At 35.6% G+C, this 20,448-nt stretch overlaps 1 protein-coding gene across 1 annotated transcript in view; it reads right to left on the bottom strand.

The window, feature by feature from the left end:
* Positions 1-20,448, bottom strand: part of LOC150078024 (C-Jun-amino-terminal kinase-interacting protein 4-like) — a 518,865-nt gene that overhangs the window by 360,366 nt on the left and 138,051 nt on the right. Inside the window, exon 7 of the mRNA XM_090385183.1 lies at positions 11,139-11,262. Within this exon, the coding sequence (XP_090241309.1) occupies positions 11,139-11,262 (124 nt within the window). The remainder of the gene's footprint in view (positions 1-11,138; positions 11,263-20,448) is intronic.

Consider the following 20,448-nt stretch of genomic DNA (forward strand, 5'->3'; position numbering starts at 1 on the left):
AGATTTTTAAAATTACTAAAATAAATTTTTAGTAATATTACATTATAAAATTGAGTACCATTATGTGTTAAATTAATTTAGTTTTTAAAAATGCTAATTAAGAAATACAGGCTGTTCTCTCACTCACTCACACACACACAAGTTGTGGCAATAAAGTTCACAGACTGGTGCTAATGCTGTCATGTTCAACAAGTTTGAAAATAAACACTAGTAGTATACTGTATTTTAACAACTTCCTCCAATTAATTATGACACAGAGGTTATCCAGTAGGCTGACAGGCTGCAAGTAACAACCTGTTTCATCAGTAATGTCAATGTTCCATGTAATGATCTTGCAATGGAGCAATGAATGAATATGAAATTTTGCTTTAAACTAGGAAAATCTGCAACAGAAATGTATGAAATGTTAAAAACTGTTAATGTTGATGAAACAGTAAATTGTACTAATGTGTTTGAATGGCACAAGCAGTTCAGAGAAGGACATGAGACTGTTTGTAATGACCCAAGAAGTGGACATCCATCAATCTCCTGAAATGAGAACAGAGTTGCAAAAGTTCGAAATTGCGAAAAGAGATAATCATTTGACTCTAAGAATGACAGCTGATGAGTTGGATACGAAAAAGGAGATGATTCTGAAGATTTAGAAAAAAGGAACGTTGGTGCAAATTTCTTGCCACACAGCCTCACGGATGAAGCAGAAGAAATTAAGAAGAAATCTGGATGAAGTCAGCAAAGAAGTCATCCAGACTTGTCAAAGCAATCTAAATTTTTTCAACTGACCTCAACACACATGATGAGTGTTTCGGTACGACCCAGAGAGGAGGCATCAGAGCATGCAGTGGACTTAAAATTACCAAGGCCCAAAAAGTTTTGTTTACAGAAGTCGAGGATCAAGATGATGCTGATGTTTTTCGACAAACATTATTCATATTGGACTTCAGCTGGGATCACAAAATATGAATGCAAAACAAGGGAAACAACTCTAAAATTGAGAAACCTTAAATTAGGATTCTACCCTTTATGTATTTATGATGTGTGGTAATAAAGTTCCTAGACTAGGTGCAATAAAAGGAACACAAAGTGAAGGAGCTCAAAAGTGATTTTATTTTTATTCGAAAAAAAAAAAATTACCACCTAATGCACTCTTTATACCATTCTAAAATTTGTACAATTTGTAAATTTTAAGAATTTGTACCCAATGGGAGAGAGATACAATGCTCCATTCTACATATAGGTGCTTCAAAGATTATTGAAGCACATTTCCCAGGTGAAGCTGCAATTTTGAGAGAAAGGCAGCTAGTTCCATTGCATGACAATGTCCTGCAACATTCCGCATTTGTTAGAAGATATTTGTTCTGACAAAACATGTCATTATACACATCAACCATCCTCCGTACTTTTCCAATCTAACACCAAAAGACTCCTTCCACTTTTCCAGGATGAAAACTGCCTTCGAAGGAAAGAGATTTCAGGATGTTGGACACAATGAAAAATGTAGCCACCGAACAGAATATTATCTCTTTGAATGCCTTCACAAACACTTATCAGAAAATTTTAGAATAGTGTAAGAAGTGCATTAAATTAGGTGGTAATTTTTTTTTTGTAAATAAAAATAAAGTCACTTTTGAGCTCCTTCACTTCGTGTTCTTTTTATTGCACTAGTCTAGGAACTTTATTACCACACATCGTAAATACATAAAGGGTAGAATCCTAATTTAAGGTTTCTCAATTTTAGAGTTATTTCCCTTGTTTTGCATTCATATTTTGTGATCTCAGCTGAAGTCCAATATGAATAATGTACAATATCCGCCAAATCAGTGTGTAGCATGTAAACAGCATTCAGTACATGTGTTGAATAAAAGTAGATATACAGTATGCCTACTTTTCCCCCAATTTAGTGAATGAAAATCCAATTCTCTATATAAAATTCTCAACCCCAAATAAGAGTTTGCATGATGATTACTAATGTGTTGTCATTTACTCTAGGTAATCCTACAGTTGCTCATGGTGTGTGTGTGTGTAACAATTGAATTCACACCATTAATGGAAATTAGTACAATAGCAGTTGTAATCGGTAATAATAATAATTCATGTCAAAATTATCTTGTACCTAACAGATTTATTTTTAAAGTAGGCTTTAAATCCTTTGGATTATTTTAAGCTTTGTATAGAGTGAGCAGCTGTTTAAGAAAGGTAAGGTCGAGAACAAAAGAAAAAAACCACCCAGTTTTTTTTTTTTTTTTTAAGGAGCATTAGCAACTAAGGCCATATTGCTCTGGGATATACGGTGGTCATTCCCTGACCTTTCCGCATCCTCCATATTTGGTGGGCACGGGCCAAGTTTTTTTTTTTTTTTTTTTTTAGAGAGAGAGAGAGAGAGAGAGAGAGAGATTAGAAGGACGACCCCTAATACAGATATGTGATTGCTTAGAAATCTGAGCGTCATCAAAGATAAGCATAGGAGCTGAAGAATCCTTTTTGTGAGATATAAGACAGGACTGAATTTTAGAAGGATTGAAATTAACTAAGTTATCTTTGCCCCACTGGAGAATTACCTGGACATCAGCATTTAAAGAATTGGTAGTGGATATTAGAAGTTAAAGCTGTATGTGCAAAGCAAGGGTTCTTAAACTGGAAGGTGGAATTATCAGCAAAACTACGGATAAGGTTTCCAGACAATGGAAGAAGGTCATTAATATACAAGAGGAAAAGAGTGGGAGAAAGAACTGAATCTTGGGGAACATAAGCATTAGTGGAGAAGTTAGAAGACAGAGAGCCATCTACCATTATTCACAGTGACTGGTCAGAGAGAAAACTGGATACCCAATTACAAAAAACAGTCGGAAAACCATAAGATGGAAGCTTATTTAGGAGACCTTTATGCCAAATATGATCAAAAGCCTTTGAAATGTCAAGAACAATTGCTTGAGTTTCACCAAACTTTTCCACTGAATTTGTCCACAGATGGGTAATCTAAGCCAGTATTTCACCAATGGATTGACACTGACGGAATCAATATTGGAGATCACTGATCAGATGGATGATTTCTAGATAGTTTCAGAGTTGGTGATTAATGGATTTCTCCATACTTTAGAAAGAGAAGAAATAGGTGCAACAGGACGATAATTGGATGGGAGGGATTTGTCACCCTTTTTTAGGGATTGGCTGGATATGATCATTCCAGGTGGAAAGAAAAACATTAGTGGAATAAGAAAGTGTAAAAAGGCGATACAGAACATGCATAAGCTCAGAAGTACAGGTTTTAAAAACATGCAAAAATACCATCAGGACACAGTAACTGTGTCAAAATAGCTAACTGGGTGAGTTAAACATGATTCTCTCTTAACAAAACCATGATTCTCTCTTAACTTAACCTTCAGAATGTCATTTCTACCTAAATGTCCCTGGACTGCATTCTTATTCATTACCTCCAAGATTTTCCCTTTCATTGAAATTAGACTACCTGTCTATTGTTACCAACTTCGCTTAGAACTACTTTTATATATTGGCAAATCTCCCAAGTCCAATGATGCCTTAATGATTAACCTCAATGTTTAATGCACTTTCTGGCTGCCTCCATCAAAATTACCGGGTATTTACCGCTTCACTTCCCTTTCGACTTGAAAGTTCACCTAAAAAACAATCTCCTGAAAAAGGCCTCTGCAGTTGTGCAAATTCATATTTTAGCAATAAATAGACTCATACACCAACCATGAAAATATAAGTATTTTACTGTAACTAAAATATTTACAAATAAAATAAAATAAATATTTACAAAAACTGCTATTATATTATGTACATTGTAAAAAACATTAAAACTATGATGAATTGTAAAAAACATTAAAACTATGATGAAATCCTTGCGATAAAATACACTAAAATAAACCGGATTAAAAGCGATAAAAATCTGGAGTTTTCAGAAGCATCAGCTTCCTTCCTCAGCAGTAACAAAACTTCCTGCAGCATGTCCTTATATAACAGGCTCATGGTACTTATACACGTGGTTCAGTCGGCGCATGGTCTGAACTGGAAGCGGAAACAGCTCGGGAACTTCATACGGAAACACATGGGTTTTTTTAAACACTTAAGTTTTAAGCCTAGGGCCTATCCTAGAGACCAGTATAGAAAAGCTTTGAGTAATGATGTTTCTTTGGGTAATAGATCACTTTTAAATGTAGAGGATATTTGTTCTGGTGTGGAACTTTGTCTGGCCAGCACCACTATGGTGTACCAAGATGTTATGTACAAACAGGTTCACGATACAGCCATGGGATCTCCCATTAGCACTATCATGGCCAATTTGGCCATGGAGGAGTTAGAGGATAGGGATTTTAGTGGATGTCAGTTTCCCATAAAGAAATGGAAAAGGTATGTTGTGATACCTTCACCGTGGTCCAGAAGGGGAGAGAGGATGATGCACTCCATTGGCTTAACAGCTTCTCCCAATTTAAACAATTTACCTCAGAGGTGGAGACAGGAGGTACCTTTCCATTCTTGGATGTAGTAGTCTCTAGGATAGGCCCTAGGCTTAAAACTTCAGTGTTTAAAAAACCCACGTGCAGAGGCCAGTACACCCATTATAGTTCAGCACAAGCTGGGCAGCATAAGAATAGTGTATGAATGCTCTACTAGATAGAGCAGGGTCACACTGTACTACCTCTGAGGACAAAGAATGTGAAATTAGACGAGTCACAGCAGACCTTAGAAAATGCGGATACCCCCAGAGGATCATAGACAGATCTAGTAGAGGAATAGAGTCCAACCGTCAGGAACCGTTCGTTCCTGTGGCTACCGCATACATTTCTTACTATCCGGGCCTTAATGAGCATCTTGCTAGAGTTTTGCGGAGTTATAAAACACGCTGTGTGCAGCTTCCCGGGCGGAGATTGCACACAGTGTTGTCTCAGGTAAAAGACTCAATAGCAAAGGACCTGAGTAGTGGAGTGGTATACAGGATAAAATGCCCAGATTGTGGGGAATGTTATGTGCGCGAGACAAAACGACGGCTCAAAGATCGCCTGGGGGAACATGCAAATGTTATAAAAACTGCTGATTACAATAAGTCTACTGTGGCCGAACATTTTTGGGAGAAGCAGCATGAAATCTCCCCAGAGGATGCGGTAATTGTGGATCGAGCGCATGGGTTCTGGAACCATAAATGGCTCGAGAGCCTACGAATCTGTTCATCCGACCACAATATTATGAATAGGGACAGAGGTATGCGTATGCATCCTCTGTTTGAAACTATCATCCTAAGTACGGATGAACGGTTTTGCTTGACACGTTCCCGAGCTGTTTCAGCTTCCAGTTCAGACCATGCGCCGACTGATCCACGTGTATAAGTACCATGAGCCTGTTATATAAGGACGTGCTGCAGGCAATTTTGTTACTGCTGAGGAAGGAAGCAGATGCTTCCGAAAGCTCCAGATTTTTATCGTTTTTATCGCTTTTAATCAGGTTTATTTTAGTGTATTTTATCGCAACGATTTCATCATAGTTTTAATGTTTTTTACAATGTACATAATTTAATTTAATATAATAGCAGTTTTTATAAATATTTATTTTATTTTATTTGTAAATATTTTATATTTTCGTGGTTGGTGTATGAGTCTATTTATTGCTAAAATATAAAAAACAATCATCTGTAATTTTAAAATTGCTAATTTCTTGGCTCAGTCTCTGCTTACCATGAAAGGCCTCTTGGCAGTAAAGATGGATAAGTACCTATTCAATTCACCAGTAATATCAGCTGGGTTTTTATTTAAGAATTTCTCATGCCCACTTACATATCTGAGTCTGATCTGAGTCATTTTCCTCCCCTTTGCATTCATATACATGAAAAACTCCTGTCCCCACTCTTTGCTCTCTTAGCTAGCACCTCCTCATACACAGCCTTGGCTGTCCTAACTTTTACTGTGGTACAACTATGCATAAACTTGTACCTGTTGAAGGCTTCATCACATTTCATCACTCTGTAACTTTCTACCAATTTTTCCTGCTCTATTAAACTGGCCAGTTCCATATTCATCCATCTTGGCATCCTCCTTGTGCTATATTTTCTTAATGAGGTATATATACGTTTGTAGCTTCTGTGATTATTGCTTTAAAGATAATCTATAATTCTAATATATCCATAATCTACCCAACAGTGGGGAACTGGTCAGGGTGTCAGCTTGCCCGATGGCAAGCTGACACACCTTGCAATAACATTAGACAATATGTTAAAAATGTTAATGACCTTTTAGTAGCTTGAAAATATAATAGAAGTTCCAATATTATTACTGTATGCAACTAAAATTTACGTTGTATTACTATTTTAATAAAAAAAATTTAATAAAATCATTTTTATTAAAGGGTGGGTCCCCCTTTTACACAAAGGGTAGGCCCCCCCCTTTGTCTCCTGGCAACCAATATTTTTAGACCCAGTCCGCCACTGGATGCCATAGAGAATCTTAGACTGTCATAGTACCCCATCCTTCCTGAAATGAAAACCTATGCCTTTCATCTTTAACTATTGCAACATATTCGAACTAATGACTGTGTGATAATTACCTGCCAATAGTTCTTGTACTTACATATCTGAGTCTGATCTGAGTCATTTTCCTCCCCTTTGCATTCATATACATGAAAAACTCCTGTCCCCACTCTTTGCTCTCTTAGCTAGCACCTCCTCCTCATACACAGCCTTGGCTGTCCTAACTTGATGCCATCTCATTCATGATGCCATCTCATTCATGAATAATGACGAAGGCTAGAATATTCTTATCCCTAGTATTTTCTCTAATATGCTGATACAAATAATAATCTAGTTTATTTAAAAATTTTGTCCCCCCTGGTGGGGTCCAATCAATTGGAGGCAAAATGAAATCATCCATAAAAAGACGCTTGTCCATTCCATCTACATCAGTGTTTCCTCAACTTTTTTTTTTTTTATCACCCCCAAAGGGCTTTTTTAGACGACTTTTTTTCCTAAGCCCCATTTTAGGTTCTATGCTACTGAACTTGTGCTTGTTTGAAACCATAAAAAATTGACTTCGAAGTGTGCAGTTCATGAAGTTTAAGGTTTTTGTAAGGTTACTTTGGTTTTTTATTTGATTGTTTATAAATTTTTTTGGGTATGTATTACTAAACTTTTCTTAAGAACCCTAACTGGAATAAATTCTTTGTTGTGAATTAAAATCCACCTATACATTATGCCTAAGGAAAGCAAAAAAGCACCTCTCAAAAGAAACTATTTCTCTAGAATCAAAGATACACATTTTGGATCATCTTAAAAAAGGCAAAGGTATCGTACGTTGCAAAACGTTTGAATTTAAATGAAGCAACAATCTGAACCATAAATAAAAATGAACAGAAAATTAGAACTGCTGTTGCTGCAGGAATTTTCATCTCCACAAATATGACAGCTCGTCCCCAAGACCCAATAATTGAGAAAATGGAAAAAGTACTCAGTATTTGGATTGACGATAGCAGTAAAAATTGGATCCCATCAGATGGCAATGTAATTAAACAAAAGGCACTAAAAATTTATAACCATTTAAAATAAAATGGAGAATCTTCTGTTAACTCGGAGTTTGTTGCCAGTAAAGTTGTTTTGGGTGATTTAAACAACTACTTCTCATTAAATAAGAATTCAAGGGAAAAGTGCATCAGCTGATAATGAAGCTGCCAAAAAGTATGCAGAGGAATTTCAAAAAATTATTGAACAGCACGGATACAAACCACATCAAGTTTTCAATGCCAACGAGACAGGTCTTTGGTGGAAAAAAAAAAAAAAAAAAAAAAATGTCCAACAGAACGTTTATTTCAAAAAAAAATGAGAAAACTGCACCAGGTTTTAAGGCATCAAAAGATCAGTAATGTTACTTGTGTGTAATGTTACTTGTGTGCAGTAACACTTGAGGTGATCACATGATAAAAACCTATGCTAGTTTATAGATCCTCTGATCCTTGTGCAATATAAGGCATAAATAAAAAAATGTTACCAGTATACTGGAAAGCAAATAAAAAAGCTCGGGTAACTGCCAATTTATTTAAAGAATGGTTTCTAAATTGTTTTGTGCCAGGTGTGGAAAACAATTTAAAGTGGAAAAACCTAGATTTCAAAGTTTTATTACTATTGGATAATGTGCCAGACCATCCAAAAGTCATCAGTCATCCAAATGTTGAAGTAATGTTCCTACGACCTAATACAACTTCTTTAATCCAGCCATTATATCTACTTTTAAAACTCATTACATCAGAAAATCATTACAATGGATTCTGTACAAAACCGATTCCGAATCTACTGAAGTGATGGAGGCATGGAAAGATTTTTCAATTGTGGACTGTACTGGAATCATAACTTTATCGTTCAAAGAAGTAAAATCTCAAAATTAAATGCATATTGGGAAAATGTATGGCTAGAGTCAGTTCATTCAGGAAATATGGTTTAACCAGCAGAAAATGGAATTGGTGCGAAAGTAGAACTTGCTAAGTCAGTAGGAGCGGAAAGTTTTGATGATATGACTACTAAAGACGTTCAAGAATTACTGGTAGAAAAAGAGGCTGGTGAAGTGGATTTGGTGGAAACGGCATCAGAGGATGATGGAGCATATGAAAATTCGGAAGTTCCAAATTTTACAATAAAAAGCATACAGGAAGGCATAAACTTAGCCAAGCAATTAGAATCTTATTTTTTGAATCAGATCCTTAGACTGAAAGGAGCACAAAGTTTAAAAGGGAGCTACAAAAATGCTAATTAGCTCCATACCATGAAATTTACAAAGATCTATCAAGCAAAAGCAAACAAACCCAGATTACTGATTTAAGATAGCAGAAGATACACAAAATCTAGATACTGCAGAAGAAAGTTGAGAAGATGAAATTATTCTGCAACATAGAAAATGTTCTCGTTTGATTGTACTTAGCAGCGATAAAGAGGAAGAAAATTAAATGAATGTACATTATCTGACATATACGTATCACAGTTTGTAAGATGTTTGTTCAGTTATTACTATTTTTAATAAAAATTAAGTTTCTGATAGTTATAAAAAACAAAATGGTGTATTTTTTTGGTGCGTTTGGAACGTACTCCCTTTTTTGTACTGGTTCTTAGTCCCATATAACATGGTTACGCACTACACGAGATTTTATAAGAACCTAACTACCATGTTATACAAGGGTTACCTGTATATACATTCTGAAACTCACCATCCCCTTTTACCAGTTTTTCACCATATTTCTGTTAGCCTTATTATGTCAGTGTTACTTGTCCTAACCAGGAGTTCAAATTCACTCATTTTAATAATAACATTCCTGATTATTACCATAGACACAGTTAAGACTAAGCATTCTTCTATAGTTTATTACCCTGACAAACCCCCTTGAAGTTATTTAAGCTTGTTTCAATAGCTTTTGCTTCCAGCTCATTTGAAATGTTGCTATCCTCTGAACATCTTGCCAATATCAGCTGTTGAAACAAGAGCTCATGAGATGTGTGTGTGCAAGCATTATTTTAATCCATATTATCATCAGATAAGTGCATCGCTGCATTTTCATGGTCCCCACTCCCACCAAACAATTTCTCCTGAATCCTTAAGGTATCCTTAATGATAGAAGCAAAAACCCTTGTATCAGCTCTGTTCAAATGAACCCCTTCTCTATAAAACAGATTCCTTCTACCTCCAAGGGTGGGCAGCCATGCTGATAAAAATTCTGCCAAAAAAAGCCTTGCAGAGTCACTTAACTCTTGAGTTAATTCACAAGGCTTTCAGTATAGAATTGCTGCTATCATGTCTGGGCAGAATTGCAACACTCTCTCTCTCTCACACCCACCCACCTGATTTTTTTCATTAAGATCCTAAATTTATCTGAGAGATTGACAAGTTGTTCATTAGTACCAACATGAATAATAATGCTCTCACATAAAACACAGATTGATGAAAAAAAAAAAAAGTCATGTACAGTTTAGAAATTTTTGAAAAATACAGAAATAAATGTTAAAATGCCAGGTATCCTCCCATGCCATTGGTAAAAAATAGATATCACTTTTTGTCATTCTTGACATGGGCTAATTCACAAATTTAACTTTATTAAGATGCAACAGGGTAAATTTGCAAAGTGGCCAACTGTTGATTCTGTAAAAATGAGCTGATATTACTCTGCTCAATGAGTGCCCATGTTTGTTCTTTGTCTGCCACCATTTGCATTTGGCTGTTGAAGTATCAGAACACTGCTAACCAAGCACATAATCAGAAATCTTGTCAACAGATGACACGGTGTTTTCACAGTCTTTCCTACCTTTACCACCTGATTTTAGGAAGGATATAAATGTGTTGGGAAGGGTGCAGAGAAAAGCAACAAGATTAGTTGGGGACATAAAATCATAATCATTCTTATTGTCATCTCTGAAAAATAAGCATCTGCATGATCTAACTGAAGTTTGTTTGTTTGTTTTTTGGTTTTTAGGAGCATTAGCAACTAAGACCATATTGCTCCGGGAATATGCAGTGGTCATTCCCTGACCTTTCCGCATCCTCCGTATTTGGGTGACAGGCTCGAACTCCGGTCTAATCAAGAAGCGTGTGCTACGCACTGCTGCTGCTGCTGCTGCTCCTTCCCACCTGGCTATGGAGGCGCCTCTAACTGAAGTGTAACAGGCTTTAAATGAACTGCTGATATGTTATAGGCTTAAGAATTTTATTTGATTTTAATAGCTCTTGACAACAGCAAAATTATCTTTTAGAATTAAATACATATAGTATTACTGACTAACAAAAACAACTGAGAAATTTGCATTAACAACTGCACTATCAGCATTAAAATTTTTGTCAGAAAACTCCTGCATATCTGCTTACATTATGACATTTGTTTCTTAAAAAAACACTTTCTGTTATGAATGTATTTCAATATTATTTTTGATCAAGAAATAAAAAAAAAAAAACTCAGAAGCATATGAGGCTATCTATGACATCCTCATTATATGCTTCTAAGGGCTGAGGTGCAAGAAATCAGTCAATAAATGTGAGATTTTTAAGCAATACATTGCTATTGTTGGAGTTCATTAACTTCAATAAAAATCATTCTTGATGGTTTTATAAAGAAAAATAATTACTTGGCATCATAATCATGAAATAATTTTTGAATAGATAACTCACTTCTTAATAGTTGTATGAGATGGAGATAAATCTTTAGGAAGTTCTCCAATTTCCTCAACTTCGGGAGTGGATGAGATAGAAAAATCTGTGAGATCGGAACCAAAGCCATCTGTCCACCCAGCTTCTGAATAAAGAATGCACAATTTACAAATAATTTCTTATAGAGGATGATTCAAAAGTATGTGTCAAATTCTTGGATATACTCTAGTGTACAAATAAGAAAAAAAAACACAAACATCATCTGAAATGCTTGATTTCAAGTAATTACATTAAATTTTAAAAAATGCACAGAAACACAACTCAATTTTTAAGGTTCATTTAATGATTATTACGATTGTTTGAAGCAACATCCTTGCACCTCAATGCAGACCTTGATTCATTGCATTAGCGATTGCCAAAAAATGCTCAAACATTCTTGCAAATATATGGAGGTTATATTCATCACTGAAGTTCTGAGACATCTAGAACTTCGGTTTCATATTACCATTATGGAAAAACCATGTCACATCTTATCCAGCGAGGAAGAACTTCAAGCAATTACAAAGAAATACCTTCCAAAAAATTTGGCATGCCTAGCTGGTGATTTGCCATGGTAGAACATGTGTCAGGACTGATTTATTTGATAATCAGTTAATGTCAGGACTGGCATTAACTGATTATCAAATAATCATTGCACCAGATGTTAATAGATATAACTGCTCTTGATGGGCCCTTATAATATCAGACAATTTCTTCAATTCATTCGTGCATGTTGTGCAAGTTGATTCTCTCCTACACAAACCTTGCTTCGTCAGTAAAGATTATCCAACTCATAAAACCAGTATGCTGGCTATAACAAAAGAGGAGTCACTGACAGAACTACTGTTGATCTAAACTTTCTGCAGTTGAAAAGAGTGTGGTACTATCAGTTAAGAACATTCATGTGGGGAACCTATGAAGCAGCACTAATTTGTTGGGCACTTGTCACAGTTTTTTTACTTTATCACAGATTTTTCAATATCTTGATGGTAAGTCTGCTTTGTAATGCACCACTTTCCATCAAATGCCTATCAGCAGCCTCAAATATTTGATGTTTTGGCAACCTTCTGCAAGAAATTCTTCATAGTATAGATATCTTTCTTCAAATAAATTTCCCAACAAAGATGTAGAGAAGCTATATATTCAATATTAGAAGAAGTCATTGCAGTGAAATTAAACAACACAGAACTATCCCTAGCAAACAAATCAACGAATCCTACTGAACAAATAATATAAAGAGCAGTCAAGTCAGAGAGAAATGTGTTGGTTCTTATGAGGAAGAATGCAAATAAAGAACTCCTCTATTTTCAAATCCCATTATTTTGAACAAAGCAACATTATCAACATTATCATTCAAACTGTTGTAAAGTATTTTCATGCATAATAAAAAAAATAAATAAAGCATTTTCCGGCCCACATTTATATGGATTATTTTTCCTTATTTTGGGCCATAGAATTCATTCCAGAATTTGTGCTACCTACTTTAAAACAACTTATTTATAAATTATAACACTTTCTCAAAAAAAAATTCTAAATCACTCAGATATAAAAGAGCTAGAGAACATTCTAAAGCATTACTTACATAATCAAATCATTTTGATTAAAAATATTTTATTGTTGAACACCTCATTATGACATAAAAACTATTTTGTACAAATGGTTTTTAGATAGCATTCTATCTATTTGCAACCAGAATTTTCCTTTCCAAATGCTTTGATGAAACATCAAATCATTTACATAGAATTTCTCCTCCTGCAATAACAATTAACAGATAACTTTAAATACCGTGTAATATCTGGCTTTTGTGTCTTATTGATAAATGCTTTAGAACTTTACAATAAGGCACTAAACAATTTATCACTTAGCCTTAAAGCAAAAAGAAATCCAGGTATTATTTGGGAAACTGTTACAGTTACACTAACTAGCAAATTATACATTTATCTAGTTAAATAAATAAATGTAAACAGATACAATGACAGCTGTAAAATTGTTGAAATACAATGACGTATGGAATATTTCTGAATTCAACATTAAATCCTGGCATCAGGTGTAATGAAGAAAGAATGAAAGCAATAAGTGTACAGGAGAGAAAATTTAAGTTTAATCAAGTTTTTGCCAATTATCATCACAGTCATCAAAAATTGCACACTCTTTATCAATACCTCCACCTCCTTCAAAATTCACATCTAATCACATCTTAATACTAACAAAATAGTGAAGGCCACCTTCCTTGTCAAACACAACTATAAAAGTTTAATGAGAGCCAAATACAACATGAATATCAAAACAAGTTGATGGATGGATGATGTGGCATACGACATTCCAAGCAAACTTTACAATAAGTGTTATATGTAAAGCAAAAGGAATTAGTGCAATTTTATCAGCACTGTACTGTTGTGATTTATGTGCTGATGCAATCCAGTGAAGTGTTACAACTTCAAATATTTAATATGCTAATAACAGAAGTTGTATAACTTTATGAATAAACTGCTAAATTATGGACCTAGTTTGATGGCCAGCTTTTTGTTTATTTATAGTAGTCAAGTCTCCTAATCATAGCAGCTACTAGGTTTTTCATACCACTAAGAAAATGTTCACGGCCTAAGCCTTGAACATTATTCCTCAATTCCAAATAAAATAGATGTCAGAGGAACTGATAAGACTTTTGGCAGAGAAATGTGTGATATGCTTGTAAATTATCAGGTGATACAGAAGCCTATAGTAGATATAAACTAGTCTGTAATAAGTCACATAGGAGGTTAGGCAAGTTAAGGAAGATTATGAAAAGTCTTCTCTGGCAAAGAATGCAAAGAACAGCAGCAGCAAAGAGGTAGAAGGAAGGGGGTTGAATCACATTGGGGCATGTGGTGTCAATGGTGTTAAATCTTGATGACCCGCTAATAAACTGAAGAGGTCTTTTGCATTTATATTCACAGAGGAAGAATTCTTTAGAGAAAAGGATGACAGAAATTGATCAAATTCTAATGGGGTACTAAATGATTTTGTAATAACTGAAAGTAAAGTGGAAGAGAAATGTTTGAAGCTAAACATAAAAATGGTGCTTGAGGTGAATGGGATCTATCCAGTTATATTAAGGGAGGCAGCAAAGAAGGTAAGCAAACCCTTAACCATTATTATGACAGCATGCTTGCATTCAAGGGAGGTCCTTATGGCCTAGAGATGTGCAAATGTATCCCCAGTTCCTAAATGATGATCAAAGGGTGATACAAGTAATTAGACTTGTTAGCTTAACTTCTATTCTAGGGAAAATAATGGAGTCTCTGGTAAAGAAGTAATGTGGGGTCATCAAGACATGAATGCATTTATATTGCACTCACAGCATGGATTTGTTAAGGGGCAGTCTTATCTAACCAATCTGATTGGATACTATAATCAGTAACAAGGAACTGAATGCAAAAAAATAATTTTAATATCATATACTTGGATTTCAAGAAGGTTTTTGTTACTGTAGCACAAACAAACTATAAGACTGCTATACAAACTGAAGCAACGTAGCATTATGTGCAAGTTTCTGCTAGGGATAAAGGGATAATTGAGTGGGAGAAGACAGAGTAGTTATCAATCAGCACTGTTCTTTGTGGACTAATTTATTAGTGAAGTCCCACAGAGTTCAGTGCTGGACCCATTGTTGTTTTTAATATTTATTACTGATATTGATGAAGGTATATAGCGCTTAATGTTTAAGTTTGCAAATGACACAAAGGTTGGCAGAGTGGTTAATGACAATAATCAAGGTAAGCTACTGCAACAAGATCTAGAAAAATTAAGCAGATGGGCTGAGAAATGGCAGTCAAAGTTCAATTGACAAATGCAAGGTACTGTATAAAAAAAAAAACAAAAAAAAACCTGGTGGTAATTGTGGAGTCATATATGAAGTTCTGTGACCAGTGCAGATAGGCTGCCAGCACAGCTCACATGATTTTGTCAATGACATACACGAATTTTGCTAGTAGGAATAAGCAGGTGATTACTCCATTGTATAAGGCAATGGTGAGACTACCTCCCGAGGTAGCTTCATTTTAAGAACAATGTGAATTTGTCACGAAATGTCCAAAAAAGAACAAAGATTAGGGAGAGGAACAAAACAGTACTCTTACAGGAAAGGCTTCAGTTCTGCAAACCGCAGCATCTGGAGACTATGCACCTGAGAGAAGATTTGATTGAGGTTTAAAGGCCTTGAATGGATTCTTTGTGCTCAATGCTGATGGCATTCTTCCTTTTGCTCAGACTACACACATGCACAAGCATAAATTCAAACTGAGGAAGGATGGTTGCAGGGTAGTTGTGTGGAAGTTTGTTGTTATTTGGTTTTTAGGAGCATTAGCAACTAAGGCCATATTGCTCCGGGAATATGCGGTGGTCATTCCCTGACCTTTCCGCATCCTCCATATTTGGTGGTGACGGGCTCGAACCCGTCTTATCAAGAAGTGTGTGTGCTATGCACTGCTGCTCCTTCCCACCTGGCTACGGAGGAGCCCTTTGGAAATTTGTCTTCAGCCAGCAGGTGGTTGATTGTTGGAACAAACTTCTGTCTGTTGTTGTGGAAGTGGATAGTTTGAATAAATTCAAGCAAGAACTAGACAAGTTATTGGAGACGCACGGGCAATTTGGTTTTGTTGTTTTTTTTTATTTATTTATTTTATTATTTTGTTGGCTGATGTTTTATAAACATTTTCTTGCATCATTCATCAATACTAATACTGAAATACTGGGGTAGGTTTTTCGAAATTTCAAATAATGTATTATAATGGACTTCAATTTGTTTAAGTGTTTACTTTTATTTAATCACTTCTAGTGTATATCTAGATACATTTTCAATGACAAAGTAAACCAAAAATTTTTAAGTTTACAAAACATCTAATTTATTAATAATATAAATAATTTTAATTCAGTTTAATCCTGACGTGTTACCTGTGTTTCTGCATAGTCTACATTGGACATGCTTAAATTATGGTGTATCGTGCTGGTAATAAACTGGCACTAACACATAGTATGAAGTGCCTTTTATAATTAAATCCTTCATTTGATTTTGTTATGTAACATCTTTCAGAAATCACATAACTGTTTTAAGAATAACTCTAGAAGCAGAAAAAACAATCGGGGCATTATAGTTAAAACATACACTGTCCAGTCAAAACATTATGGCCACCTATGTAATAGGAGGTATGTCTCCCTCTCCACATGGTGAGGGATGAGTTCTATAAGGCCTCTGAACAATGCAAAAGGTATATTGTACCGTGCTTCCAGGATTGCATCCATATATCTGCAATAATGTGTGGTGAAGGATACAAATAGTAGATCCGTCAATCCATGTAAACACAGAGATGTTCTATGGGATTCAACATACAGCAAATTTGGCAGTTAAGGTAGCAGTTGAAAGTCACTTTCATGTTCAGCAACCCACTCTTGAACAATACTGGCAATATGACAGGTTACATAATCATGCCAGAACACACCTGCGCTATTCAGGAGGACAATTGCCATGAGGTGGGGGGGGTACCTGATCAGCCACAATTGGTAGGTTTTTTTTAGCATTCAAAGCACAGTCTAGGTGTCACAGTATCCTACATGGCATCCACAGCGCATAACAGAAAACAATTCGTTAGAAAAGGAAGCTTTTTTTTTCCCAGTCATCAGTGATCCAATGATGCCATTCCGGTGCAAACTTTAGTAGGTACTGTTGGCAATGGGTGGCTGTAAGCATGGGTACCTCTACCAGACACTTACTCCGGTAGCCCATAAAGAGGAGGATTCACTGGATCATGGTCTCTGAAAAACCTTGACGTCCCCCTGGTTAAAGTCCATGGTCAGCTATTTCACTGTTTTCTGTCTATCTGATCCCACAAGGCAGGAAATCCTACATACACTATGACCATCGATGAGGCATGGGCATCTACCATTGGGCCAGTGACTTCTGCTCTGTCCACTATCCATCCACTCTTAGAACATTTTAACTACAGCATCCACAAAGAGCCCACTAGATTTGAAGTGTCCATAATATTATTGCCACCCTTCAACTAGTATCTGACAATCTTTTTTTCAGTCTGTCAGATCACATTCCTTACCCATGTTGATCCAGTACTTGTCACAAGCCTGTAGTATCACATTTGGTGGCTATCAGGTGGGAATAAACAGCCACTTTCTAAAATACTTTGGGAAGGGTCATACTGTTTTGACAGGACAATGTACAAAACTATAGTAAGATCTATAATAGCATATGCAGCATAAATAAAACAAATAAATGAAACTATAGAAATGAAAACAAAGGAAAATAAGTAATATTAGCCCTTTAAGTAATAAATTAGATGCCATCCCCATAACATGAGCTAGTTTCACAAAAAGTTGACTTTTATGGAAATGCAACAAAAATACTACAAAAAATAGATTTTATGTATGATACATACAGTGCTGTCGCAAGATATTTTTGTGCCCTAAGCAAATCAAGCATTTGGCACCCTTTTAAATAATCCACACAACCGCAAAGTGCCCCTACCAAAATGGCACCCTAGGTATTTGCCTGAATGCCTACCATACCATGATGGCACTGCATAGACATATGGTGTGTTTATTAACATCACAATGTGTTTTATTAACATCACAATATTTTACTGCTGGTATAACACAAGAACATCAGAATGGTAACTTCAAAACAATAGATTACAGTCAAAAGTCTTGTACAATATGGTACAACATAAAGCATGGATCAATGCATAATTCCACATCACATCTAAAACACATATCATGAATTTCTTCTTTTCTTTGCCCCTTTTTTTGGTATGTGTACAAACATCACAGTATCTTGCTGCATTTTTCTTGCATGGGATACTAGGCACAGTACTTCTACTGTACCTAGAAGGAAAATGACATTCGCTTGGTCTTAGAAGGTTATCACTTAATTTTCTTCCCTTTCTGAAATATGATGATCTTCTAAAAGTTGTATTACACATAACTGAAATTTTGCACTTGGTAAAAAGAATGGGCATTCAATAAATAAACACAAATCCATAAAATGTAAAAACATTTTATGGATGTTTTTTTACTCTACTGAACTCAACATCACATCGGATCTGTCCACTGAACTCACATTTTTGTTATATGATTTACACAATCTCATTTCATTTGCCAGTGTCAGCATACTGATTTGCCTAAAGATTTTTAAGCATTCCAACTTCTCTTCTGTCCATTCAGTTCAGTGCCATCAGAAGAATGTGTACAGAATGACTGTGCTGCATCCTTTGGCAATTTTTTCTTCAAATGAAAAGTGGCATTCACTTTCTTTTAGGATGAACAGTATCACAAGAATTATTTTTCTTTTCATGGAGTGCCATAAAAAGAAGCAGATTTGTATACCATTTTTCTGCATACAGATGGCTAGGAAGGCACACGGTGTAAGTTTTATGGGGACTTTGCTGCTACCATTTCACCGATTTGTTGGCAAATTTGAAGAGTTTGTAAGGTGGATGATGAAGTTGCTACCACTGCAATGTCAACACCAGAAGAGATGCCGAGCACCGATTGAAACGATGTTTTTGTTACCAGTGACAGCGAAAATGAAAAAGCGTACACACTACCATCTAAAAAAGTTGCCCAAAATGTATTGAACATAATAGAGAATGTGTAGGCCTGCAGTAACATTGTTAAAGAAATAACTATTGCGTTTGATAATGTCTGTGCTGTAGTTAAAAATGCATATAGGACAAAAACTGTGCAAACAACATTGGATTCTTTCTTTAAATTAGATTAATTTATTAAAAAGTTAATGGTTTGTATGTCTCCTTTTATATTAAGATTGTAATTCTTTTTACTGTTATACTAAAATATTGTGTATATCAAAATTTATACTGTACAATATTTTCATTTCCGTTAATTGCTTTTTTTTAATTTTATCTTACAAATAAAACCTTTAAAAAATATGTTATTCCTATTAATGTATTGTTAGATGAGGCTTTTGTTTTTATTTTATTAATTTATTTTTGTTATTATTATTATTTATTATTAGTCTTAGATATACAATATGTACCAAAAAAAAAAAAAGGTACAATTTTGGGTACCTCGTTACTACAAACCTCGTTATTACAAAACGTGAAAATTTAGGTCCTCTGAACTTTGTAATAATGAGATTCGGCTGTCATCATCATCGTCATCAGCCATTTTCAATCCACTGCAGGATGAAGGCCTCTCCAGCAACTTTCCAGTTCCTTCTGTTTTGTGCAATGGCCATCCATTTACTACCCACAAACTCGTGAATTTCATCTATCCATCTCCGCCGTTGTCTTCCAGGTTTTCTTCTAGCTCCTCTTAGGTACCATTCTTTCGACTGTACTTGGGTCTAATTATAAATTAGAACCAAATAAGAAATTTAGAAAGTCAGTTTTTGCTGCTACCATTTCACCGACAGTGCTTTTCTTTATTTCTTTTTTTTTTTTTTTTTTTTTTGTATTAGTAAGCCAAATCATGCAAGGAAGTGAACTTTTTCTGCATCAGCCAAAACTAAAATATATATAAAAATATTTAAATAAATAATAAGAGGAGGGGATTAGCCCAGTGATTACAACACTAGACTACCAATATCATGTCACAGAGTTCGAATCCCACACACACACACACACACAAAAAAAACACACACACACACACACACACACACACACAAAAACACACACACACACACACACACACACACACAAAAACACACACACACACACACACACACACACACACACACACACACACACACACACACACACACACACACAGGGGAGGGAAAAAATCACGAAAGTCGCTTCATCAGACCTACATACCCCCCCCCCAAGGTCGAAGTGACAGCTGAGCCAGAGAGTGTCTACTAACACCCACCACTGGATGCAAAAGCCAAAGCTAAACAGACCCACCTGTATAACTGTGAAGATTAGAAGTAGGAATATTGATCATACTGCATTAAGTGTGGCAGAGGATAAAATCACTCGTGTTCAGGCCTTGGGCAGAGGGGTTGGTTTGAAAAATCAGAGAGTCTCCCACAGACAACAGTGGAACAAGTGGTGCTGTCTCCCATATGGCTACCCAAGTAAAGGGCAAGGTGACCCAGCTCAACCAAATGGAAGTACTTCCTGCACAACTGCATTAGTGACCACCCAGGAAGGAAGAAGCCAATACATAAAGTGGAGCATCAAAATGAACACAATCATCATGAGAGTATATTACAAAATAAAGAAGCTAGAAATAGACATGACAATGAACAGGATAAAATTACACACCAAGTGGTTGGTGTGTGTAC

The sequence above is a fragment of the Mastigoproctus giganteus genome, chromosome 11, assembly GCF_048544385.1.
Source record: "Mastigoproctus giganteus isolate SK-2022 chromosome 11, ASM4854438v1, whole genome shotgun sequence".
NCBI classification, from domain to species: Eukaryota; Metazoa; Arthropoda; class Arachnida; order Uropygi; family Thelyphonidae; genus Mastigoproctus; species Mastigoproctus giganteus.